The following is a 27,507-nucleotide window of genomic DNA, read 5'->3' as shown; positions in this document are numbered from 1 at the left end:
TTCGATCCTCGAAGTCGTCGTACGCATGGAATATCAGAGAAAGTGTTTTTCTCCTGCCCACACAACTCCAACAACCCACGTGGAGTATAAAATGGTCTGGGGTGGATGTTGCGTTATCTGTGCTGTAGCATTCCAGTGAGGTGGCACTGTGAAAGTTGCCGTTGGAAGCACGGTCCCACTACAAACAGAACACAATACATATCCAGCACACACGCAGGCATACACACATAGGGAGATATTAGCCAGGTGGCATAGGACTAGTAGTAAGCGCCTGATAAGGCAGCTCCTGCGAATTCCTCATAATTGAATTAAATAAGGTATATGCTAATTGTATTATTTGTATATTTATGTACTGTAAAGCGCTTTAGAGTGGCTTATGTTAGCTAGATAGGGCGCTATATCAAATGTTGTATATCATTATTATTGAGCGAGTCGTGTGGTAGATTTTCAGTAAGACAAACGACAGTATAGATAGACAGAAAAGAAAAAATTGGAATTGTAGGACTGACTTGTACAATCATTAATAATGTATTAATCTGGAATATTTCACACAAAAAGGTTGATCAACAAATATGTATGGCATTTGTTATACACCGTTTACAATGCGGAACAGGTATACCAAAATCGTTTTTAACCATTTATTTTGTATTTCCTCTTTGAATTTTAATTTATGACAATTGTGTTTGACGTTTAATTTACATATTGACAATTAATGCCCCAATTGTTAATAACAAACCTCAGTAAAACTGTCATCCTCGGAAACAGAGTATCCAGATTGCTGCTAATGTTCATATCACTGTCTATATTAACAGATAATCCTTAAATTATCCGTTGATGTCATTTCTTTTAAAAATAAAGCATAAATTTCAAAACAGAACAATGTCAGTTATAGAACCTACGTTGGTGATACTTTATATACATATTTTGATAGCATGAGTTCCTAACGGAATGTCACGGCATTGATGATTATGACAAACAAATAAAGATCATAAAGGTGTCCTTGGTTCGTGATAACTACCAACAGAATTCAGCTCTATGAGGTTGAGATAACACCCCGTTAGATGACAACATGTCCCCTGTATAATGCCCGACACCTCACATAATCATTAACAAAAAATATAATAGCAATGGTAGAAATACTGACGTATAACTGTTAATTATAGCATTTCCCATGCCAGTCTTTATTGTTATTGTCTAGGTATCAACAAAAGCGTTTTTAAACCATCAAGCAGTATTTGTATAAGCGATGCAATTTCCTATTACAATGGACGTCTTTCATTTAGAATCGTGTATTTATTCAGAAATGTACAATACTTTATTGGTCTATGTGGGAGGTCATTAGAGGTTAGCTAAGATGATTAGTTATTCTACTCTGTAATCATACAAATATGACAGGTAAGAATTCAACAGGTAGGATTTCTTGTCCTGAATTAATACCACCTTATCGGTATAGTTTACTGTCATAATGATAGGTAAAATATAAATATTCTCACCACTTGATCATACCAAACATTGGATATTGATCATTTCAAATGAACCATATTTGACACGTATTAAATATAGTTGGCAGATCAATTAATTCAAAATTTGAATCAAACAATATATCTGTTATTGTCTATTTATAAATATAAATTGTAAGAAAAAACAACCTATGAGCTTATTACTTATTGATTGAATATCATTGAGTGGGAAGTATAGAATTCGTCTGGTTAAACCAACACAAATATCACTAGTTGATAGGTCGGGCTCCTAATCTCTCAATCTATTTCGATGCCTTGTTAATTGCGTTGAAAGCAGTGTTATTCTTCTAACCTATCTTAATAACTCGCGAGACCTGACACACTGTTTCCACAATACTAAAATTGCTGTGAAAATCACCACAAATCTAACAATGGATAAGCCTATTTAAGTTGTGAATTCACCCGATCTGATAAACGCGGCCATGTTATTCAACGCCGAAAGAAACACAGGAGATTTAAGCTTCTCTATAATCTCAGGTCTAGCTGTGGTTATACGATATACCTTACAGACTGTACCCAGGTATCGGACAATCTCGCCCTATTGTGACCATGCCACCTGAAAGTGTAATTGTTTCTCGGTGTGTGTTGTTATATATCAAGACGTTATGGAGATGTGTTATCGACAGTTTGTGATATTTTTGTTGACGCTGGGTTATAAATACGAATTGAACCAATGACTTGTTCTCGGATATACAGGTAAGTACGTTTTTGATAAGAAATTCATTTTGAAGAAAGTATATGAGATAGTGTTATTTTGTTCATTTTGAAGCTCTGTAAGCTTTTTATTTCTGGATAATGCGATTTTTTAAAATTAAATCAGTTTAATGAAAAGAGTTTCGATGATTTTCTGACCATTCACGCGAATGGATATGATAGATAAGTCTGAATAAACAGAGAATCGAGCGGATACCTTCGAATTTTTAAACGTTCATAATATGTAACCCGGCAATTATATTTACCTGTCCGAAAAAGTTTGACATTCATTTCGTGTTGACGTCATGCAACTCTGTCTGTCACGACATCACTATCAAAATGAAGTAAGTTTGTTAAATTTGGGTTTAAGTCTGCGCGACAGCTAGAGTGTGCAAATTCCGTTGGCATTTTGGTACTATTCGAACAAAAGAATACAAGAAACCTTGTTAGTCTGGACACCTTTGTTCGTGTGTAAATTGGAACCTCGTTAATCGGGATACATTATTTTGTGTGCACACTAGAACCTTGTTGGTCTAGACACTTTAGTTTGGAGTTACAGTCGACCCTTGTTAATATAGACATTTTGGTTTGTGTGTACAGTGGATCATCGCTAGTCTCTGACCATCGTTAGTCTCGGACCATCGTTAGTCTCGGACCATCGTTAGTTTCAACTTAGGACCTTCTTCGTCCGTATAATATGACTTTTATACAGTTTGCTCGTTTGGATTTTTTTGTCCTTACAACAACTAAGATGATATCAAGATGGTGTCCCCAGATGATGGCGCCAGTCAAGATCCACTTTAAAATCCCTTTTTCACTTAATTTCATTAGTTTGGCATGGTTGCATAACCTTCAACCTGGTCACATTATTATGACAACAGCAAAACAAGAGGTACCTAACGAGACACGACTGAACACAAAGACACTATAGGAGAGAGGGAAATTATAGTCAAAGTGTTGCAATGAGGGCAGCAGTTGGGGGGGGCAGACTTTGACACATTAGTCGCCTCATTCGATCATGCAGGTGGATACAGCAGGTCTAGAATTTCCCTGTAGAGGAATTATGGGTACGAGGGCACCTTGTTTATCGCTTCAATTAATTTGTTGGTTGTCAGTTAGTGTGTTCGACTGCTTATAGGAACAACAGTATTCCGAACACTTCGGTGTTTTTTAACTAAACGTAATTTGAAATAATTCAGTACATTTATGCACGCCCTGTGATATATTTACATGACCTTTGTGATTTTCGTTCTATTATGAAGGATAGATGATACAATATGCCTGATTTAAGACAGTATTTAAAATGTACTGCATACAAAGTACTATCAAATGGTTCGAAATGCGGCCAACCCACACTGCTACCTAAACCTGAATTACATAGACAGATCTGGGCCTGTCTCGTAATAGATTACAGATTACGATTTATGACAATATAATAATAGCGGTATATATTATAAATATGTTTTTATATTTGAACCCAGCGACACGCGACCATAGCTGACTTTTTGTCATCGTTGGGTGACGATAGCTCGTAAACACGCTCTCTGATGAATGACCAAGGTATTAATTGATCAGATTCTTGACTAGATCAACCGATTATATATAATTGTAGATAGCCTGTCCAGTTCATCGTTAAGTTAATTATAGGTGGATGTTGTCGGAACTGTATTTGTAGGCAGATATTGAATTTGAGAAAATCAATGAACAAATAGATTGCTTAAACAGGAAGCCTTAATTTGTTATTTGGAATATTTGTCATATCGTTTACCGTAAGAAGATTTTAAGTGGCAAATACATTACATAGTGTCTTCGTGTTCAATACAATCATCACCAAACCGTCATAACAGTACAAATGGAAGCGTGGCAAGATTATCGTTTATCCATTATCAAACGTGTTCTAAGTGACATAAGTTTGTCGCCTTTATTCAATGGTGCAACGCTGTGTCGCTGTCTCACTTCCTATTAAAAGCAATTTTGACCAAATTACTAATTAACCTGTTCATGCCTGAAAGAAGTTTTCATTAAAAATCTGAGCCATCGATAACGCCTCTCATTTATATTCTATAAATGTTTCCTGACAAAACCAATTAATATTACTTTGATTTTGCAATAATTACACTGAGATTTAAAATCAATATATTTGATTCTGTTTATAGAGACGACGCTGTAAAACCTTTATTTAAAATGTAGATCTTTCTTTGGCATTAAAATTGTTTACAGCATACATTTATTAAAATTGTTATTCTATTGCAAATTTGAATTCAAGTTCAAAACGAGGTGGTGACGTGAAATCCACTTTGCATATATTTTAATCCGTTTGCTTAAAAAAGATTTTAGATATTGATAAGTTGGTACTAAGGGCTTTGTTCAACTGTAAATGTATATGTTTGTACAAACGATCCTTGACTAGAAAAGTATTGTTCGTAAGTGGTTCGTATTTTCCCCTTTAAAATGTTGTAGGAAGGATCCATATAAAAAAATAGTTTTCGCTGCAATCATAATCCATGACGGTCAACTTAAACTCTGCGCATTGATATTTGTGTGCGTCCATATGGGATAAAATGAAAGTTTAAAGTAAAGAATTATGAGTAAATTTCTTAATATTTTCATATTCGATTGTACAATATTCACGTTTTGAGTCTTCAAAATCATTCGCAGTGTCAAAATATTTGAGCGCTATTTCAATATTCCGTCGTTAGTATCATTATTTCAGTGTATTGATTTTCGCGATTATTGAGTAACACGTATTTAACTAAAATTTCCACGACGCGTGAAGATACCTATTTTTACGATGATCAAAGTATCGTGTTTCGTTTGGTTAAGTTGTTATTCAGTAGTGTACAGATTGTTGGATACTACGGTAATATCGTGTACATATCCACTGTATTAGTCTACAGTATTTAGTCTGTCAGTGAGCATTGATTTCAACATTGAGCTAATAGGTCTGACATTATTTTCGCATTGTTTACACCATGGGTAGTCACCTAAACTGTCATCGATTTCTCAGCTACGACCTAAATGTAAGCATGTATATCCCTTTTAAATGTATTTTCATCACGTACAGGTAAAGTTTGTCCACGGACGGGATTAAGATAATCCCCTTCCCTGACCAAGAGCTCTTAAATTATACACCTTAGAATTAGTAGACAAATGCTTCTAAGTAAAATGAATGTTTATGATATTTTCTGACAACAATAAACCAAATATCAAAGGCGGATGATTTTTTATATTTTAGTGTTAAAAAGAAAAATAAGGAAAAGAAAACAACTACTGTTAAGCACAGCACATGTTTAAAAAATAATTTTCAAAGAAAATGTAAAAGGGGCTTGATTAAGTGTGAACATAGATTAAAGTTAAAAGAAAATAACCAATTTATACATAAAGACTAACTAAAATTAAAGTGATACACCATGTGGAAGATGTCAGTTAAAGCATTAGGCACTTTACGTCAAATCAGATATAACATTATAAATGTACCATTAATACAAAGCTTACAAGGGAGACAGTATTTTATGTAGGTGTTATGCTGACACATCACAATTTGTTTTATGGTGTGTGTATCAATTCACGTTCAAATTCTTTTAGCAGATATGCTAGTTACCCGGGAACATCTAGGGTGGTATGTCACAAACACGGATTTGTAAACAACGACGAATAAATGGTCTTTTAACGGACGATGTGTTGATAACAGAACGTTTCAACGATCTAATGTCACAGTAATGTTACCTATTTGTGATAATGACTTCCTTTACTTTATTTCCCCGAAAGGTTGGATATATGTTTTGCTTAAATAAAATGACATAAATATTAGGGACTGCTAGAGGTGTAACTATATACGGAAGATGAGGACTATCAATAACTCAGTTACTGTACCATTTTATAATTGCGTACCGCCCCCCCCCCCCCCCCCCCCCCCCTCTTTTAGGTTGTATTGAATGGTTAACGGGCGACTCTTTTTTCAAGCTTCTTTTTTATAGCCATTCAATGAAGCAAATTAACAAATCAATTTTCTCCGAAAGTAAATTCCAAACTACTGGTAATTGATACACGTTTTTCGTTTTTCTGATTATAACTACTGTTTTTAATAACTCGATAACAGAGTATTTCAAGGAGGCAGAATGTACTTTTTGTATCATTAAACTGGAGACTCTTGAGGCCTTAAAATGGTTTGCTGAAATGACCCTATTTCAAACGTTAAAAATTTAAAATGAAACGCGAAAAAGTAATATAAAAAACAAGATGTCAATTTTCACATTAAATTTTGCTTTGTGAAAGTGTAAACCTAAATGATATTAAAAGTATAAACCTGAAACTGAATAAGTTAATTCAATCTACGATAAAAACATGGATGGAATTCTGTCCGTCTGCGCGGCATTTCAATAATACTGAACAAAATGTTTCTTGGCTAAAACATCCTATTTTCTACCAGTTAAAAATAATAACCTACAGAGGACGTGAAATTAAATGTGCGAACCCTATAATCATTTAACTGGTGTTCCTTTTTTGTCCTTTAGAATTCTGCTCGGTTCAAATTCATTTTCCGTCAAACATCACACCCCATGACTATTTTTAAAGACGGGGTTCATTGTTAAGTGGTAATGCATGTAAACAATCACATGTATGCCTATTAGCTATATATAATATGTCACCAATCGTCGGAGAATACTGCTTTATGAACGTCTATATAGAGTAAGATCGGATACTTTCAAGAGTTTGTTTGACTTGAACTGGTTTCGAAGTTCCTTTTGGTATGGCTTCCTCAAAGTTTAGTCCTTGTTAGATGTGTCTGAATGCATTCAATTGAGTTTGCTATATAGCGTCAATTCTCCACGTGAACGGGCGCTCTTTGTTACTCGCCTATTGTCCTTGTCTGGTACAGTAGTAGGGTTTCTATTGAAGTTCCTATAGTTGGTCAATATCTGCACTGCCTGTCCAACAGGTACGTCCACATTGAATGATTAATAACGCAAATAGCATGTAGGAAATTAAGAAGGGGGATTATTTAAATAACTTCATTATGACGTTTGTGTCTGGTTGGAACACCTGAGGTGTTTGTTTACTCCAGTGTGTTGGAGAGCGAGGTTTCGGAATACGTAAACAGTTATTTACAATCACATAGGGCGATAGACTTTACACTGGCCAGATGGCTGCTCATTGGAGATGCATACCGGTGCTAATCTAATGAAATATAAAGTAACTTGGTTCCATAGTCTGTGATAAAGTAGACCTAACTTATGCAGAAGGATACTACATAAGGCCAGATGTTTCGTTGTCGTAGATGAATGGCGTTAGATAATATAATGAACTATTATTAGGTAGTCGGTGTGCGTATAGATATAGATTAACGCTGTGGTTGATGAATTGAGGACGGATCAACTAGTGTGTGGCCCTCCAATTGTCACCACTATGACTTGGTCTGTAGGAAGGGCCTGGATGGGAGGACGACTGCCGTAAGTAAACAAAAGACATCTTCACATAGATCTCCAAGTATCAAACATTCTCCTTTATTTCTAGTTGTTATTTATCTTTTAAGTATTACATTTAAGTATTTTTTCGGAGGCGGACATATTGTAACTGTTATATTGCTGAAGCGTGCATGAAAGTTAAATGGGCGAATGAGGTTCAATAACACGAACAACGCAGGCTGTCCTTATAAGAAAATCCCACGGGTTTTACAAGTTAGCATGTTACCATACCCTTACAAGCCACCTCCGACTGGACTTCATGTTTACTTCCATTCTGGCAAACAACCTGTTATGTGGCATACTATTGATATCAGACTGTAAACAACATAAACCGAAACACAAAATTTGTATTAATCAATTAGTAGTGGATCACATTGTTTGTCGTTTTCATAACTTTTTTAGAAGTTCGTCCAAAATCACAGGTCATATGAGACCAATGTAAAAAGTATACCAATTGAGAAGATAAAATAGTAAATGTAGATGTCAATGCAAGTATATATGAATAAAGATAGCCTTTTAGTTGCCAATAGCATGAACACCCAGAGGGAATTTATAATAACTACTGGCTTAAGGTTAACTATTTAAATTAGTGAATGCTACCTCTAAAATGCTGTTAAATAAAAAAAATAACAGTATCAGAATTTCTTTATCAAAAATACAAAACAATTGTACCATTGGCATGGTATATTAACTGTATATCGAGTGTTAGTGTAAGTAGTATGATCATGTAAGTAGTAACGCATATACGTTACTTGTCCAGAAAAAGGTGAATACATGCGTTTATTACACATCTTTCTTTATTTGAATTTTCTTCTCTTACTTCTTGTTTTTATAGCCGTTTGTCAATAGCACTACCACCGGATGTCGTCTCCTCGTGTTAAACGTTTATCGTTTATGTTTATACCACTATGAACTTGACCATAGAAAGATTCAATCCTTTTTGGTCAATCAATAAATCGATCTTCATAATCTCAGAGATAACTACTGTTACAATTACACGTAAGTGCTATAACTTTCATTCTGACACAGTCCTATTGGCACTGCACAATTAAATGGCTATCTGAGAGCCGTAGGCCACTTTAACTCTCATTTAATTGTAGCATGTTAGATAGAAATTGTAGCGTATTTCAATAACTGATAAAGGTAGGTCACTTTCACATGAACACTGATTAAGTACATGTGCTTGCTACAAAAGCATGTTGTCAGACACTTGCGAGCCCTGGGGGGTAACTTTCGCCGAAGCGTTATTAATGGGGGAAATTGATGTCATGCGTAACACCATACCTTTAACTTACAATACAGAGACTGTAATATACTTCATCATCAAATACGATCCACTTTCGATGCTTTGACCCGTTATAATCGATATAAAATATGTGATGTTCAAGTGTTACGTTTGACAAATATATACTACATTACGTTACATTGTATTCGAACGTGAAAGGGGATCATATGTAGTTTATCATCGAACCATGAACATTGGGTGAAATGATGAATTATATGATGGCACCTAGTATGAAAACAGTACACAGAAAACACCCGTATTTTCTAATGCTTTATATGAATGTACCTGACGTCAAAAGCGGAGGTGTTCCTTGTTTGTATCAGTAATCCTTGATCAGATATGGTGACAAATACGACCGGTCCCTCGAGGTTGATGTATGCGATATAATCGGTTAAATCGACTTTTAGTGAATGCAAAACCGATTGTATATTAAATGCACAGAGTTCTTAAGGATGTACACCTTTGAGAAGTCAAAAATTTCCTGTATTAAACTTTTGTTCTTATATGTCCGTGTATTCGTTTTTGTGCTATGATCGGTCAAAGATACCAATTTAACACAACATGTGAGTTTAGGTGATTTTATGGGTTTTGACCATTTGCAGAACAAATTCATACAATTTCTTCCAAGTGTGTTTTCAGATATGTATGAATGTTTGTAGAGTTGATGAAAATATTATTTTCTTTTAATTTATGGAAGTAAAATTTCTTAATCTTATGCTTTTAACTCAGTATTCGATTTTAGTTACCCCTACCCCCTATTTTTTAATGAAAAAATACTCATTTTTTACCATTTTTTTGCAGATTAAACGCTTGATAGAAAAAGTTCTGGTATTAAACATTTTTTTAATATTTAATGAATTAAATGAAAATGTGTTTCTCTTTCTAAATCATCTACAAAAATGGGCGGTCAGTGTGCCTCTTTTTTGTCCCATTATCATTTGTGTTATTTTTTACCTTTTTCGGGGTCAAAAATCAAAAGTGCTTCAGTAACACTAAATACGTAAAAAAATATCAATAATGTATAATTTTCGAGTTTCTTGCATATCATTTTTATAATATTGAACATTATAAAGTTGTACAGCAAAATTGAACCTGCTACAATTAAAAATGGCGACACAATGACAATTTAAGTGATCAATCTAGTGTCAAAAAAGGTGAAATTTTGGCCTTTTTTGAAGCGCAAGAAATACACATTAATACACATTTTCAAAATGGCCGCCGAATTGGTAATTGTTTTAAATCCTTGTAAAAAAATGTTCTACAAACAAAAGGCATTTAGTTTTTTGACATGTTTTGCAGGTGCGTGTTTGCTAATAAATTTGATCGTAATTTGTTAAATATTACAAAAACCCATTACACCAGATCAAAACGAGACTTGAACGTGATTGAAACCTCAGAAGAGTACATCCTTAAAGAAGGTGGTGTAAAACAACAGACGGGTTGGATTTTAAATAACGATGGATCAGTAATTGAAAACTCGATGACGGAATGTTATAGCAGGAAACAGGTACTATAGTAGATAGTATTTTGAAATTTTAATCTGAAGATTCTCAAGACTCCCGGGTTTATTAAAGAGGATGTCGCATACTCTTTAATTCTAAATTGATATTTACCTATTTGATCAGAAGTGTCGTACAATTAATCGTAAGTTATCAGGCAGGACAGAATTCTCACATTTACCAATAATGGAATTATCCAGGATGCTCACTATTTACTTATCTTTTAAGACACATCTTAGTGTACTTTGTACATTACTTTACCCAAGCAATCAGGTGCTCGTAGGTTGACGCTTTCCGTTTATGTTTTGGACGGTATTTAGTTAAATTTAAAAGCGAGTATTACAGCATAAACTTGCACATTTCAAAACTTATTGCATTATCCCTCCAATATGAGATAATGATTGTTTTTATTCCTAGTACCGGTGTTATTTTTTCTGATATTAAACTGAATTACTATGGTTATTAACATTGGCATAATAATTTGAAACAAGACAATTAATAATAGTAAAAACCTTAAAAAGGAACTGTTTTGTATAGCATTGTCTCTTTGTTGTCGTAAGATGACTGTTAACAAAGTGAAAAATTCAAAACCGTGTTGTGGAATTGCGGCAGTTGACTAGTTGCGGCCTATTCGGTGTCCCAGAGGGAGAACACACGGAAAACAATCTGAAGGGATCCTAACTCTGGTCGCCTCTTGTGATCATGAAGTGGTATACTGTAGGTCAGTTGTTGAGCCAAGACATTTACGGAGTTATAATAAATTAGTTCATGGATATCTATGAGAAATGTATTTGTAATGGATTCTGTTGATTGTACTTTCTATATCCACGGCATTTTAAAAGTTTATTTTAAACGAGGTTTCTATTGAAAACGAATCTCTACATTACACCTGTCATCGTATACGTATTCCATACAGTGAATAGTTACAAATCATTTCAATTCAAGGGTCATTCAGTGATGATTGACAAACACTTAAAAGCCTCTCTCGAGATGTACACACGATAAAGACTGCAGTTGTTAATGTTGTAATTACGATATCACGTGACAGGTCCATACGCCATGATGTCAAGAGTTTGGCAAACATTGAACTCCGACAAGCACACTATGAAGGGCTATATTGCCTTACAGATGAAACGGCACCACATGGAGAATATTTGTCTACGATTTTAACAAGTGATCTTACTCTTTAATTAGTTTCAAATGATATTTGGGTTATATTTTTTGGCAACAAAATATATCAATTACCACATGTTACAATCGTAACTCGAATATCAAAAGCACTAGAAAATATAAAAATCATGACATTTCATGTTTGAAGAGGTTTGAGGTACTTGGCAATTAATCATAAAACATGTTTTCTGGTTGTAAAGTATGACTATTTTGTGCATGTGTACTATTGATTTTTATAAAGTTTCATGCGTAAACCTTGCCAGAAAGACTACATGGCAAAGGTAACGAGTCATTCTCTATTTTCTACCAGCGGGAATTGAGTCTACACCAACGGAATTCCTGGAACTCCACAATAAAAATGTATTCTTCTATAAGTACATTAGTACGTACTTTCATTGACTTGACAGAAGACATGATGCCGGTTACCAAATGTGGTGCAGATAACGTTTGACTTTCCGGATCACCCAGCTTGTTCCGCCTTCAGTGTAGTTCATGTTGCCTTCCCTTAAATTCTGGTGTCTAGCTCTCCTTACAGTTCGTTGCGTCTTAATTCATTAATGTTTTATAAATTCTTGGCGCTGGGTTTTTTGCATCTTATTATGAATTATATATGTTTCATACCGTCTTATATATATATATATATATCTGTTACTCGGACCATTCGTTAACTTATAGTGTTTTGTTGTTGTTGGTGGGTGATAGGCGAGATTGCGATTTTTGTATTGCTGCAGCCTGTTGTACTTCTTTGTTGAAGCGTATGTCGGTTGTAGTGTGAGAATGCAGGTTACACATATTTAGAGGCGGTGTTATCTACTGTCACCTTTAAGTGCGGTAAAACATGACAGCATCGATTTGAATTGTTGCTGATAATACACATTTTATTGATTTAAAGGGATATACGATATTTTAGAAACACAATGTCTTGACAATAAATGTTTCTCTTGTCAAGTTTTTATTTTATCCAAATATCAAATTCTCAAGATACGGTATGTCAGTTCAAACACCGACACGTTCTTAAGATAAAAAATCCTAAGTTCTTTGTCAGGTTTAAATATTAAATTAATGACACTGAGCCTGTGAGGGCGTTTACATCTCACCGAGAAATCATCAAGTAAATGTCGCTTCGAGCTTGCTGGTAAATAAGTTAATTCGAATTTTTAATAAAGGTCATTTATTTTTTAGATTAATTTTAACCAAGTTTTGGTTGTTTTCGTGTGCATTTGTGCAGGATAACAAGTTTACTTTTCGTTACACTCTTGCAACCTCACAGTGACATGCCTAATCAATCAAAACAATATTAACTGCAGTAATAAAAGTATCCCTAGTTGTACTATATAAGTACAGCTCTGAATCAAAAGTCCAATTTGGATACACCTCAAATGGCCAGACATACAGTTGGATTTCAGCACATAACGATCCCTTTACCGCAGTATATAAAACCAGTCAGTGTTAGTCTCGTACAGAAATATAGTAGGACTGTATAAATACGTTAAACTCGATTGTTTTCATAGCATACAAATTCTACTCTGAAGTGTAAACACGAAAGCCGATAATGGGTTGAGGACTAGGTAGGGATCGGGTTTAAACAATCAGTTTGTTTCTATAATAACTGTTCTCGTTAATATTTAATAAAAACAACGTTTGTCCAGACTGTTTATTTTTCTGATTTATCTACACTTAGGAGGAAATTGGCATTGTCCCCTGAGAGACAACTCATAGCCATATATCTATAATACATATTGTCTCCTGACATACAGGCCATAGCCGTATATCTATAATACATATTGTCTCCTGACAGACAGGCCATAGCTATATATCTATAATACATATTGTCTCCTGACAGACAGGACATAGCCATATATCTATAATACATATTGTCTCCTGACATACAGGCCATAGCCGTATATCTATAATACCTATTGTCTCCTGACAGACAGGCCATAGCCGTATATCTATAATACATATTGTCTCCTGACAGACAGGCCATAGCTATATATCTATAATACATATTGTCTCCTGACAGACAGGACATAGCCATATATCTATAATACATATTGTCTCCTGACATACAGGCCATAGCCGTATATCTATAATACCTATTGTCTCCTGACAGACAGGCCATAGCCGTATATCTATAATACATATTGTCTCCTGACAGACAGGCCATAGCTATATATCTATAATGCATATTGTCTCCTGACAGACAGGCCATAGCCATATATCTATAATACATATTGTCTCCTGACAGACAGGCCATAGCCATATATCTATAATACATATTGTCTCCTGACAGACAGGCCATAGCCATATATCTATAATACATATTGTCTCCTGACAGACAGGCCATAGCCATATATCTATAATACATATTGTCTCCTGACAGACAGGCCATAGCCATATATCTATAATACATATTGTCTCCTGACAGACAGGCCATAGCCATATATCTATAATACATATTGTCTCCTGACAGACAGGCCATAGCCATATATCTATAATACATATTGTCTCCTGACAGACAGGCCATAGCCATATATCTATAATACATATTGTCTCCTGACAGACAGGCCATAGCCATATATCTATAATACATATTGTCTCCTGACAGACAGGCCATAGCCATATATCTATAATACATATTGTCTCCTGACAGACAGGCCATAGCCATATATCTATAATACATATTGTCTCCTGACAGACAGGCCATAGCCATATATCTATAATACATATTGTCTCCTGACAGACAGGCCATAGCCATATATCTATAATACATATTGTCTCCTGACAGACAGGCCATAGCCATATATCTATAATACATATTGTCTCCTGACAGACAGGCCATAGCCATATATCTATAATACATATTGTCTCCTGACAGACAGGCCATAGCCATATATCTATAATACATATTGTCTCCTGACAGACAGGCCATAGCCATATATCTATAATACATATTGTCTCCTGACAGACAGGCCATAGCCATATATCTATAATACATATTGTCTCCTGACAGACAGGCCATAGCCATATATCTATAATACATATTGTCTCCTGACAGACAGGCCATAGCCATATATCTATAATACATATTGTCTCCTGACAGACAGGCCATAGCCATATATCTATAATACATATTGTCTCCTGACAGACAGGCCATAGCCATATATCTATAATACATATTGTCTCCTGACAGACAGGCCATAGCCATATATCTATAATACATATTGTCTCCTGACAGACAGGCCATAGCCATATATCTATAATACATATTGTCTCCTGACAGACAGGCCATAGCCATATATCTATAATACATATTGTCTCCTGACAGACAGGCCATAGCCATATATCTATAATACATATTGTCTCCTGACAGACAGGCCATAGCCATATATCTATAATACATATTGTCTCCTGACAGACAGGCCATAGCCATATATCTATAATACATATTGTCTCCTGACAGACAGGCCATAGCCATATATCTATAATACATATTGTCTCCTGACAGACAGGCCATAGCCATATATCTATAATACATATTGTCTCCTGACAGACAGGCCATAGCCATATATCTATAATACATATTGTCTCCTGACAGACAGGCCATAGCCATATATCTATAATACATATTGTCTCCTGACAGACAGGCCATAGCCATATATCTATAATACATATTGTCTCCTGACAGACAGGCCATAGCCATATATCTATAATACATATTGTCTCCTGACAGACAGGCCATAGCCATATATCTATAATACATATTGTCTCCTGACAGACAGGCCATAGCCATATATCTATAATACATATTGTCTCCTGACAGACAGGCCATAGCCATATATCTATAATACATATTCAGCAGTATTTATTGCTATATTGAAATAAGTCTATTGCTTTTAATTTTGTATTTTGCATTCTCATGACATCGGAAAAACTGAGGGCATTTATTTTGAACTTGAAGTTCATCAGGATTCCATGCCTGTTCGAGGTTTTGCAGGATGACAATTAACCCGGTCCTATTACTCTGACAACGGTCAAACACCAGACGCGCTAGTAAAACCGAACCAGCTTAGGTTAAAGAGATAGAGGGTACAGGGGGCAGCAGATGAATTGTTGCTGTGTTTTGTGGTCGAAAGGAAGATTCAGGTGTAAACCACGTTTTCTGCAGGTAGTCCCACATGTGTCGCCTCATTTGATCCACATGCTTTACTTAGCATTGCTCAGTAGTAAACAGAACACTTTAATATCATGACAAGTATCTGTTAACGAGCGATCTTCACTTTGAAACTTTGCTCCGTTCTGTTCCGTGTGCATTATAAAAGTTAATTAAATCTCGGGTATTTAAAGAGCTAATGCTTTTTATTAAAAACACCAGGTAATAAAATAGCGTGAAATAGCGTTTAATGTCATGGTCGTAAGGTGATTTTATAAAACCTTTAAATGTATGCTTTAAATATGGCTTACAGAAATGATTTATTTTCCACTCCGTTTTGCAAACTACCACACAAACAAGTCTCCCTCTCTTGTATTTTAAAGTGATGGTAATATGAACACCTGCAAAATTTGTTTCAAAATAAATAATTATCAAACTGTCAGTTATATAAGTGACAATAATATGATGTTAAGCTAACTATGCTGGCTACAAAGCACAGATATTGACTACTGAGGGTAATACAAATCTTGACAATTGATCTTGCGTAAAATATAGAGGTGTTTTTACCTTATAGGTCTCATGCTTTGTGTAACGTGACACCAATGAAAATGAAATAAACATGACCGGAAAAGAATGAGATTGTTATCTCATAAAATACGGAAACCCGCACAGGAAGTGACAGAACCCGGCCGTAGACCAGTGGAAAGTTAACGTCCCTTACATCTAGCACCCCAATTCTTCCCGTAGACCAGTGGGAAGTTAATGTCCCTTACACCTAGCACCCCAATTCTTCCCGTAGATCAGTGGGAAGTTAATGTCCCTTACAACTAGCACCTCAATTCTTCCCGTAGACCAGTGTAAAGTTAATGTCCCTTACAACTAGCACCTCAATTCTTCCCGTAGATCAGTGGAAAGTTAATGTCCCTTACAACTAGCACCTCAATTCTTCCCGTAGACCAGTGGAAAGTTAATGTCCCTTACAACTAGCACCTCAATTCTTCCCGTAGACCAGTGGAAAGTTAATGTCCCTTACAACTAGCACCTCAATTCTTCCCGTAGACCAGTGGAAAGTTAATGTCCCTTACAACTAGCACCTCAATTCTTCCCGTAGACCAGTGGGAAGTTAATGTCCCTTACAACTAGCACCTCAATTCTTCCCGTAGACCAGTGGGAAGTTAATGTCCCTTACAACTAGCACCCCAATTCTTCCCGTAGACCAGTGGGAAGTTAATGTCCCTTACAACTAGCACCCCAATTCTTCCCGTAGACCAGTGGGAAGTTAATGTCCCTTACAACTAGCACCCCAATTCTTCCCGTAGACCAGTGGGAAGTTAATGTCCCTTACAACTAGCACCCCAATTCTTCCCGTAGACCAGTGGGAAGTTAATGTCCCTTACAACTAGCACCCCAATTCTTCCCGTAGACCAGTGGGAAGTTAATGTCCCTTACAACTAGCACCCCAATTCTTCCCGTAGACCAGTGGGAAGTTAATGTCCCTTACAACTAGCACCCCAATTCTTCCCGTAGACCAGTGGGAAGTTAATGTCCCTTACAACTAGCACCCCAATTCTTCCCGTAGACCAGTGGGAAGTTAATGTCCCTTACAACTAGCACCCCAATTCTTCCCGTAGACCAGTGGGAAGTTAATGTCCCTTACAACTAGCACCCCAATTCTTCCCGTAGACCAGTGGGAAGTTAATGTCCCTTACAACTAGCACCCCAATTCTTCCCGTAGACCAGTGGGAAGTTAATGTCCCTTACAACTAGCACCCCAATTCTTCCCGTAGACCAGTGGGAAGTTAATGTCCCTTACAACTAGCACCCCAATTCTTCCCGTAGACCAGTGGGAAGTTAATGTCCCTTACAACTAGCACCCCAATTCTTCCCGTAGACCAGTGGGAAGTTAATGTCCCTTACAACTAGCACCCCAATTCTTCCCGTAGACCAGTGGGAAGTTAATGTCCCTTACAACTAGCACCCCAATTCTTCCCGTAGACCAGTGGGAAGTTAATGTCCCTTACAACTAGCACCCCAATTCTTCCCGTAGACCAGTGGGAAGTTAATGTCCCTTACAACTAGCACCCCAATTCTTCCCGTAGACCAGTGGGAAGTTAATGTCCCTTACAACTAGCACCCCAATTCTTCCCGTAGACCAGTGGGAAGTTAATGTCCCTTACAACTAGCACCCCAATTCTTCCCGTAGACCAGTGGGAAGTTAATGTCCCTTACAACTAGCACCCCAATTCTTCCCGTAGACCAGTGGGAAGTTAATGTCCCTTACAACTAGCACCCCAATTCTTCCCGTAGACCAGTGGGAAGTTAATGTCCCTTACAACTAGCACCCCAATTCTTCCCGTAGACCAGTGGGAAGTTAATGTCCCTTACAACTAGCACCCCAATTCTTCCCGTAGACCAGTGGGAAGTTAATGTCCCTTACAACTAGCACCCCAATTCTTCCCGTAGACCAGTGGGAAGTTAATGTCCCTTACAACTAGCACCCCAATTCTTCCCGTAGACCAGTGTAAAGTTAATGTCCCTTACATCTAGCACCTCAATTCTTCCCGTAGACCAGTGGAAAGTTAACGTCCCTTACAACTAGCACCCCAATTCTTCCCGTAGACCAATTGAAAGTTAATGTCCCTTACAACTAGCACCTCAATTCCTCCTGTAGACCAGTGGAAAGTTAATGTCCCTTGCAACTAGCACCCCATTTCTTCCTCCAAAAGATGAAATTACCTACAATATGACATACACGATCACATCACTGTCAATAGGTTCGGTTCGGTTAGTTTTGTTGAGCGTCATTAACAGCCATGGCCCTTTAAGGTCGTGTCTCCATGTGTGTAGAGAATCAGTATGTGCTGGAGGCGGTCTGTTGTCCATCCCTTGTGACAGCAGGAACCGATCTGGTGCCGAATTTAGAGTGCTTCTTCACTAAAATATCATACATAAGACCCCCAGCACGGTCCTCCACCCGGGCACAGTATACTGGCAACTGCTGAAGCATTTGTTGCCATTATTCGAAATGCAGGAATAAACAACTACAATGTTTAAGTATTTCGGATTGTCACGGTCTGGGGAGTGAACCCATTTTCTTCCACACAGTGGCGAACATTCTGTGTGTAGCTTAATGGGAGGTGTTGCCAAACTCTCATAATCGTGAAGGCTACCCAGCCCAGAGTTTTTGCCTTAGACGCATGCAGACTCCAAGTAGGGCCTTCTCAAAGCGTAACTTCTTTTTTATCATATACTTATGTATTGAATCATGTCATAATCGTCCTCGCAAAGCCATGTCTACAAAGTGGGAATTCTATAGTGAGTCTACCACTATTGATATTACCCTGTACGGGTTTCCATACTGTATACAACATACTGTCTAGGTAGGTGACTGGGGTTGCTTTGCTCGGTCGTCGTTCTTTATTAAAAATGTACACACCTCCGTTAGTACTGATAAATAATTATTTCGCCATTTGACTTCCAACTCGACCGTTAATTTCTCGAGCAAGCTTACACACACTGATATCCGGGTTTTCTGCCCGTCGATAACCCAGAATTAGTCGATTCTTAATCAAACTTTCTTGTTTGTCCAATGTAACGAGTTTTGGATAAAGTCAATACGGGGCTGAGTTCAGTGACAGGTAACGCCAGGCTAGGTTGTGACTTGGTGTTCGATTGTATTATGATCATTGCTACGTACGGGGGCCACAACTTGGTAAGTCTGACGTTTTAAATAACTCAATTTTGGTCACATTCAGGTGTGGTGGAAGGATGTTTCTTAGTACACGGCACTTTTTCGTACGTTTTCTCTGCATGTTTACTCATTTTCATTAACGCTGACCAACTTACGAATTCAAAGGGAGAAGTGTTGAGGATCACTACACCGTTTCCGGTATAATAATATGAAGATGACTACACCGTTTTCGGTATAATAATATGAAGATCACTACACCGTTTCCGGTATAATAATATGAAGACGCATGACGTATACGGGTATATTCCATGCGTGTACAACGCATTGTGACGCAATAAGTGTGTGCAATACCCTATACTCTAAAGTCAAAACTAGCTAAGTTCATGAAAGCGTTCATTATTATATTGACAAGGTAAAAGTTATATAAATATTCTCGCTATTTCTCAGGGAAAGGACTTTCGCTGATTCAAGGTTAGTAATCATTGTTTACAGTGTCGACTAATGTGACAAATTATATATATATACCAGGAAAGGGGCTGCTTGGTGGTGAGAGCATTGGTGTTGGTCAGAATTATACTCTATACACAATACTGGAGAAAACGGTTCACTAACTCGTGTGTATGTACCAAATGTGTACCTTAATATATGTATTCTCCATTGAAATGAATGAAATATGTTCAGTCACTTATATTTTTTGCTACAAACAGATATTTTTTTTATAACTGCAACTGCAATCTTTATTTGAAAATGAAAATATCATAAGCTTTCAGTGTCCAAAAATATAGAAATATAATATGTTTACACATCAACAATAGACACCACTACGGGTCTGTCTTACGAACCTAGTGTATCTCGTGACTATGTCGGTGTTGTACGCCTATAATAGCGAGTACTATATGCTTTTCAATATTTTAGTTGCGTCGACATGCTGTTTTTGAAGGTGCCATAAAATATTCACGAATACTTTATTCTATTTTGTCTATAAGATGTGAGCTAACACCTTGGGGAAGTCAACACTGATTTTTTCAAATTTATATGTGATTAACAACTGGGGACCTAAAACGGCGCCTTACATACGAGTGTTATCAATGCGTTATCTGCAACTAATTCGTCAACAATTGTATTATGTTTGTCAGTATCATATTATTCTTGAAATTTTAGGATAAAATTAAGTTCAAATCCCAATAGCATGAAACCATGTGCTATCATAAAAAGCAAAATATTTGGTCTTGCCTTGACATTGGTACCTGGAGCTATATTCCAGATGCCTTTCTAGTTGAAACCCCTATCGTAATAAACAAACGGATTATTATTTTTGCATCATTAACTTTGCAGTGAAAAAAAAGGTTTTTGCAAACCTTCATTAAGGAGTTAAATGTTAACCAGATGTGGTAGGAAGATCTAATATAGATTATAAAGAAACAGCTGTATGACATAGTAGGAAGATCTAATAGATTATAAAGAAACAGTTGTATGATGTAGTAGGAAGATCTTATATAGACTATAAAGAAACAGCTGTATGACATAGTAGGAAGATCTAATAGATTATAAAGAAACAGTTGTATGATGTAGTAGGAAGATCTTATATAGACTATAAAGAGACAGCTGTATGATGTAGTAGGAAGATCTTATATAGACTATAAAGAAACAGCTGTATGATGTAGTAGGAAGATCTTATATAGATTATAAAGAAACAGCTGTATGATGAAGTAGGAAGATCTTATATAGATTATAACCAGATGTAATAGGAAGATCTTATATAGATTATAACCAGATGTAGTAGGAAGAGCTTATATAGATAATAACCAGATGTAGTAGGGAGATCCTAAATAGATTATAAAGAAACAGCTGTATGATGTAGTAGGAAGATCTTATCTAGACTATAAAGAAACAGCTGTATGATGTAGTAGGAAGATCTTATCTAGACTATAAAGAAACAGCTGTATGATGTAGTAGGAAGATCTTATATATATTATAAAGAAACAGTTGTATGATGTAGTAGGGAGATCTTATATAGATTATATCCAGATGTAGTAGGAAGATCTTATATAGATAATAACCAGATGTAGTAGGAAGATCTTATATACACTATAAAGAAACAGCTGTATGACATAGTAGGAAGATCTAATAGATTATAAAGAAACAGTTGTATGATGTAGTAGGGAGATCTTATATAGATTATATCCAGATGTAGTAGGAAGATCTTATATAGACTATAAAGAAACAGCTGTATGATGTAGTAGGAAGATCTTATATATATTATAAAGAAACAGTTGTATGATGTAGTAGTAAGATCTTATATAGATTATAAAGAAACAGCTGTATGACATAGTAGGAAGATCTAATAGATTATAAAGAAACAGCTGTATGACATAGTAGGAAGATCTAATAGATTATAAAGAAACAGTTGTATGATGTAGTAGGGAGATCTTATATAGATTATAACCAGATGTAGTAGGAAGATCTTCTATAGATTATAAAGAAACAGATGTATAATGTAGTAGGAAGATCTTATATAGATTATAACCAGATGTAGTAGGAAGATATTGTATAGATTATAAAGAAACAGTTGTATGATGTAGTAGTAAGATCTTATATAGATTATAAAGAAACAGATGTATGATGTAGTAGGAAGATCTTATATATATTATAAAGAAACAGTTGTATGATGTAGTAGTAAGATCTTATATAGATTATAACCAGATGTAGTAGGAAGACCTTATATAGATTATAAAGAAACAGTTGTATAATGTAGTAGTAAGATCTTATATATATTATAAAGAAACAGTTGTATGATGTAGTAGTAAGATCTTATATAGATTATAAAGAAACAGATGTATGATGTAGTAGGAAGATCTTATATATATTATAAAGAAACAGTTGTATGATGTAATAGGAAGATCTTATATAGATTATAACCAGATGTAGTAGGAAGATATTGTATAGATTATAAAGAAACAGTTGTATGATGCAGTTTAATTCATTTTTGGCAAACTGAATCTGTTACAAAGTTTTTAAGGTGCAGTCACCTTTGGGTTACGTCTATCTTTGTATGGAAGGGAGAAATAGGTATCTATAGCGATATGTGAAGCTTTCTGTGACGGGGAGAACCCCTTGTTCAATGTTATATGATCGATATAAATCTTAAGCGTTAGGGAAGAACAATTATTTGACAGTATATAATACCACAACGTCCATGATTAACAATATATGGTATGTTTATAAAATATTTGTAGTACGGGATAGGAAAAAGGTCATCACTAAACATAAAAGTCGTTGTTCAGTGATGTAGAACAGGGAGAAATCAGTAATCCATGTTTAACCATATAGATGTTATGTTATATGCAGAGGGGAAGACATTTTGCTAACGTTATATGATAGGAAGAAGTAATTATTTTGACTCTAAACATAGGGAGAAGTTATTATTTCTTGTCAAGGTATAGAGAGAAATAATTGTTTAACGTTGCAGGATAATTAATTGCTTTCTGCTGTTAGACTTAAGTCAAGAGCAATCGTTATCGATTTATCTACTCGCAAGCTGTCAATAACAAATGTGTCATTTCGAAAATAATTATATCGATCGTGAAACATTTAGCCTTTGATACATTACACAGGGTGCAAAGTCCATGTATGCTTACCTAGATTTATTTTTCGAATGTTTTTTTTTTGCAGTTAACATTAAATTGAAATCACAAAATAACATACTTTTGAAAGATTGGTATTATATCATATTAGTTGTGTTGACAAAATTCGATTCAACACAACGCTTCCTTTATTTTAGTTCATGTGAGCACTACGACTAAGTGTAAGTTAAGTGGACTAGCAACTCAAAAAACATTGACACTTTTTTTGTTTAGAAGTGTTCGGTACAGAGGCTAGTAAATAAAGTAATTTTCTATAATTATCATTATCTAACTGTTCTAGCCAGGACTGTCGTTTTCTGTAAGGTTCGATCACTTTTAGATTTAATTAAGGTGTTGACTTATCAGGACCTACCAGTGTTGTTGTGATCAAGCGGTAACTAACCAAATCAGGTGTGGACTCGGGTACTGTCCGTGTCCGTGACACCACAGGTACCTGTCACCTCTAAGGATGTCGATAACAACTCAGACAAATGGACCATTTCTCTCCCAAGGGTCAAGCACGTATTACTATAATGGCCACCAATATGAAGTACTGTTTTAATACCGTTGTTAGTTTGCTGTATCGACTCTAACAATATGTTGACGATTAAGCATGGTGTTGCATATGGAAACAGGTGCTTTGGGAGGGGTTCGGACACGTTGTGGAATAGCTTACCATCTGCCATTAGAAAGTCAAACACCCTGGCCAAATTCAAGAATGATATAAAGACCCACCTATTTACGTCTGCCTTTAATGCTCTTTGCACAGACGTCATGTACATATCACCCTTTATTTATTCATTCATATGCACATTGGGGTGATTATCTTCTTGCTTAAAGTAAAATGGTGATTGTAAGCCTTTTTGGTTTATCAGATATAAATAATAATCGTCAGTTACTGATTGTTTTGCTTCAGAAGTAGGGAAGCACTGATAAGGTCATATTTTACAGGAGTGAAGCCAGGGGTTGTGTGATTTTTGTGATTTTGAAATGCAACAGAAGTCTTGTGCGCTTTATATAAGGCACTTTGTAGGGTAAACTTTGAAAGATGCAAGAACGGGACTCAAATTTAGGATTTATTTAAATAATGCGCAAAGAATGGCATCACTGAATTTACATTCATCTTAACCGTAGTTCAAAATAGCTTTATTTAATTTGATTAAACATTTTCAAAATAAAATTTAGGGAGACTCTTCTACTCCTTGTGTCATGACGAAAAAGTTTCAAATTGTGTAAGGTTATTATACAGGTAGTAGATTTTATTCCTTGTCTTATTTTGGAAATGTTGATAGCGTTCAATTGTTCAGTTACATTACATCTGCAATAACATAAGTTCTTTGGAAGTATTTACAAATTATGAGCTGAACTCCTTGTGTTATTTCTAAAGCGAAAGTTCCCGAAATACTTCCAACAGTTGTCCTCGTTACACATGAAACGTATCAGTGAGAGGTGGGTACCATGACAACTGGAAGGGTAACTGTAACTAGGTGACACTCTCACTTGGGCTAACACTAGCGAGTATTACACTGCATCTTTTTGTTGCCTGTTTCTGACAACTTGTTGATCATTTAAGACTTTTTGAAAATATGTTTCTGACTGCTTTGTGTGTATTGCAGGCAGGTGACCTTTCTGAACGAAGAGCTGGGCGGATATAGCAACACTAAATCCACGATGGGCATGCCCGGACGGGGAAAGACCGGTGTCCACCTCAACACTGACCAATGGAAAAAGGACATCGACCGCCAGGTCCACTCCTGGATGAAGACCAAACCGGTTCACGAAAATCAACGTGTTTCGCCCCGTCAAATGATGTCGCCCACCTTTGATGGGACACGAAAAAGGCGCCAAAAACGCCATCGTTTGCGAGATGCAGAGGAAAACATGGAAACTACGGAGTCGGTAACTGGAGGGAGTGAGTCGTTAGTGTCTGTGAGCACGGATTATACTAAACAGTCCAGTACGGACACGAAAACATCACAGACTTCTATGTTGTCAAAGACAAACTCACACACCAAAGACAGGAAATTCAGCCGATCGTCTGACGATCTGCTTGACACTCCAGAAAGAGTTGGAAAACAACATGCTTATAATGAAATAGAATACCAAAAACGATATCGTAGGATTTATGACTTGAAAAAACATCTTCATTTTGTGAATTCTACTTGTCTGTCAGGACAGAATATTCTTAAAAAGAACCAACGTCTTCCCCCAATGAACGGTTTAACAAAAGAGGAAGTGGACCTCACCGCGCCTGATTTGCTAGCAATCACGTCTGTTCAAAAACACAACGAGCCGGAATCCGTGGTCCGGTATCCACCCCCGACTCTAGTTACGACCACACAACTCACCACGCATATCTCGCCCACGAAGGACTTTGAGGACAATCAACAATATAGTAATATTATCAACCATAAAAATCAAAGTGCTAACACACCCGAAACGACTCAATGGCAGCATACGAACCGGAAACCAGAACTCAATGTGTATGACAAACTACCTAGAATCACTGGCAAGGGCCAAAAGCGTCCTGGTGCCGAACAGCAACTGACAATTTCAGATTACCGTGTATTACGGGAAAATGAGATTCGGAATAGAAGGAATAAAAGAAACGGTTCAAATTTTCCTGGTAACCGTAAGCATAGTGTAATCGAGGAGGCAGACTCAACGTGCAATACCCACAGAACGGATTACGAGGGTGGGGCTGAGGCGTCAGAGGAGGGGGAGATTCCGGGGTTCCATGGCCATGAAGCGGAGCCAGACACTGACGAAAAAGCCAGGGAGGAGGACGATGAGAACGAGGAGGATCAGACGACGGATCAGTACGAACAGACGCCGGGGATGAAAATCCGTATACATATCAAGTATAAACGCGACCTTGATGACGCGAGAGAGGACAGTACAGATACTGAGGACACCATGAACACTGCGTCACCGAGTCATCGAGGGGAAGGCCGCTTACCGCTCAAACATAGGACGCACAATAAAAAGAAAAGTGTTAGACAGGTTTCCGAGTGAATGCGACTTTTCGAGTGACCTTCAAAATGGTGGTCGGAATGCATACACGTGCGTTGTGCTATGCATGTCGTTCTCCTTACAATACTAGTTTTCTCTCATTTGTTTCAAATATTGTATTTGTTAATCAAATCAGATGACTGTGCTGTACGAATTAACAAAATGTATATGAAGCGGTTCAAAAGTTCATCTGTGATATCCAGAAATGAGATTTTGAAAAGGTTGGTAGACCTCAATAAAATGCGGAAAAGCCGTGACCCGAGGGGAGACATCCTCGATATCCATTGAAGGCTCGGTGTGCGCCGCCTTGTTGATGAGACAAGAAAACTAGTTCGATCCTTTGATGTACATCAAAAGAATCTCGCGGTCACGTAAAGGTAAAAGTTAACAGGCTTTGAAGTCGGGCGTCTCTCCTTTGTAATCCCCAAAGGACAGGTATCAGCCTAGCGATTGGTAAGGTGGGTTTTTTTACCTGAGACCAGTCAAACAGACATCTTTGTGCCTTCAATTTTGCTATGACATATTCCAGGGGTGCAGAGAGCGAAAGTGAGCGTAACCCCTGGATATCGAGGATGAGGGAAAGACTACTTGGATTTATCGTTTGGTGCGTCAGCAAAGTACAGCATAGAAGTGTTTACACATCAAAAGTATCCTATATTTGTCATGCATTACATCATATATAGTAGAACGATAGCTGGGTTCATTAGTCAAATAAAGTCTCGCCAATATTACGAAATCACAAGAATGTGTAAGCAATGTGTATTTGATAGTGAATGTGTGACAAAATTATTTCATGGCCATTTGTTTCTTTAAAATTAATTACTCGCAAAACTTTCGTACTTTATAGTCCTGAAAAGAAACATTCGATTTCATTTCCCTGTTGCTAGGTGATGTGTTTTGAAGAAGTTGTACTGGATTTTTTTTTGATTTTTTAAATTGTTGCGAACCAATGGTCATATGTATTAACATTGTTTCTGTTAATAAATCAATTCTATTTTTCTTAACGAGCAGAACCATGTTTCTACACCCTTTCAAAAACAAAACTATAATACAGTGTTCTCATTAATTAAACCAGGTGAAAGAGTTTACGATATAAATATTCATCGATATACTTATTATTAGATGTTGTAACTTGTTATAATCATTGTCTCATATACCAGTATTAATCTTCTGTTGGTTAAGATAAAACAGCATAAAAGCAGTCGACTCACCTCGGGATCTGTTAATGTGTACGCGGTATTAATTGAATTTTGATGGGCTTCCGTTTGATTCACAAGAAATGAACACTTCCCCTTTTCATCATTCAGTAGTTACAAATACAGCGTAGTAATACTTTATTAAGAGGATTCCTGTCGCACAAATATCCAATTCATTGAACAGAATTACATGAAATGAC

General features: G+C 36.5%; 1 protein-coding gene across 5 annotated transcripts in view; it reads left to right on the top strand.

Moving 5' to 3' along the window:
* Positions 1-26,420, top strand: part of LOC110445387 — a 34,423-nt gene extending 8,003 nt beyond the window's left edge. For 2 of the 5 annotated variants that reach the window (XM_021489968.1, XM_021489966.1), the window contains exons 3-4: positions 19,924-19,947; positions 24,716-26,420. In XM_021489968.1, the coding sequence (XP_021345643.1) occupies positions 19,924-19,947; positions 24,716-26,114 (1,423 nt within the window). In that variant the 3' untranslated portion in view covers positions 26,115-26,420. Of the gene's footprint in view, positions 1-1,755; positions 2,217-7,542; positions 7,664-19,923; positions 19,948-24,715 lie in introns of those variants that run through there. The other 3 variants (XM_021489970.1, XM_021489969.1, XM_021489967.1) reach the window with 3 other exon arrangements.
* Positions 26,421-27,507: the final 1,087 nt, after the last annotated feature.

This window comes from Mizuhopecten yessoensis, unplaced genomic scaffold, assembly GCF_002113885.1.
Source record: "Mizuhopecten yessoensis strain PY_sf001 unplaced genomic scaffold, ASM211388v2 scaffold2255, whole genome shotgun sequence".
Taxonomy (NCBI): Eukaryota; Metazoa; Mollusca; class Bivalvia; order Pectinida; family Pectinidae; genus Mizuhopecten; species Mizuhopecten yessoensis.
This window is presented reverse-complemented; position numbering and strand designations above follow the sequence as displayed.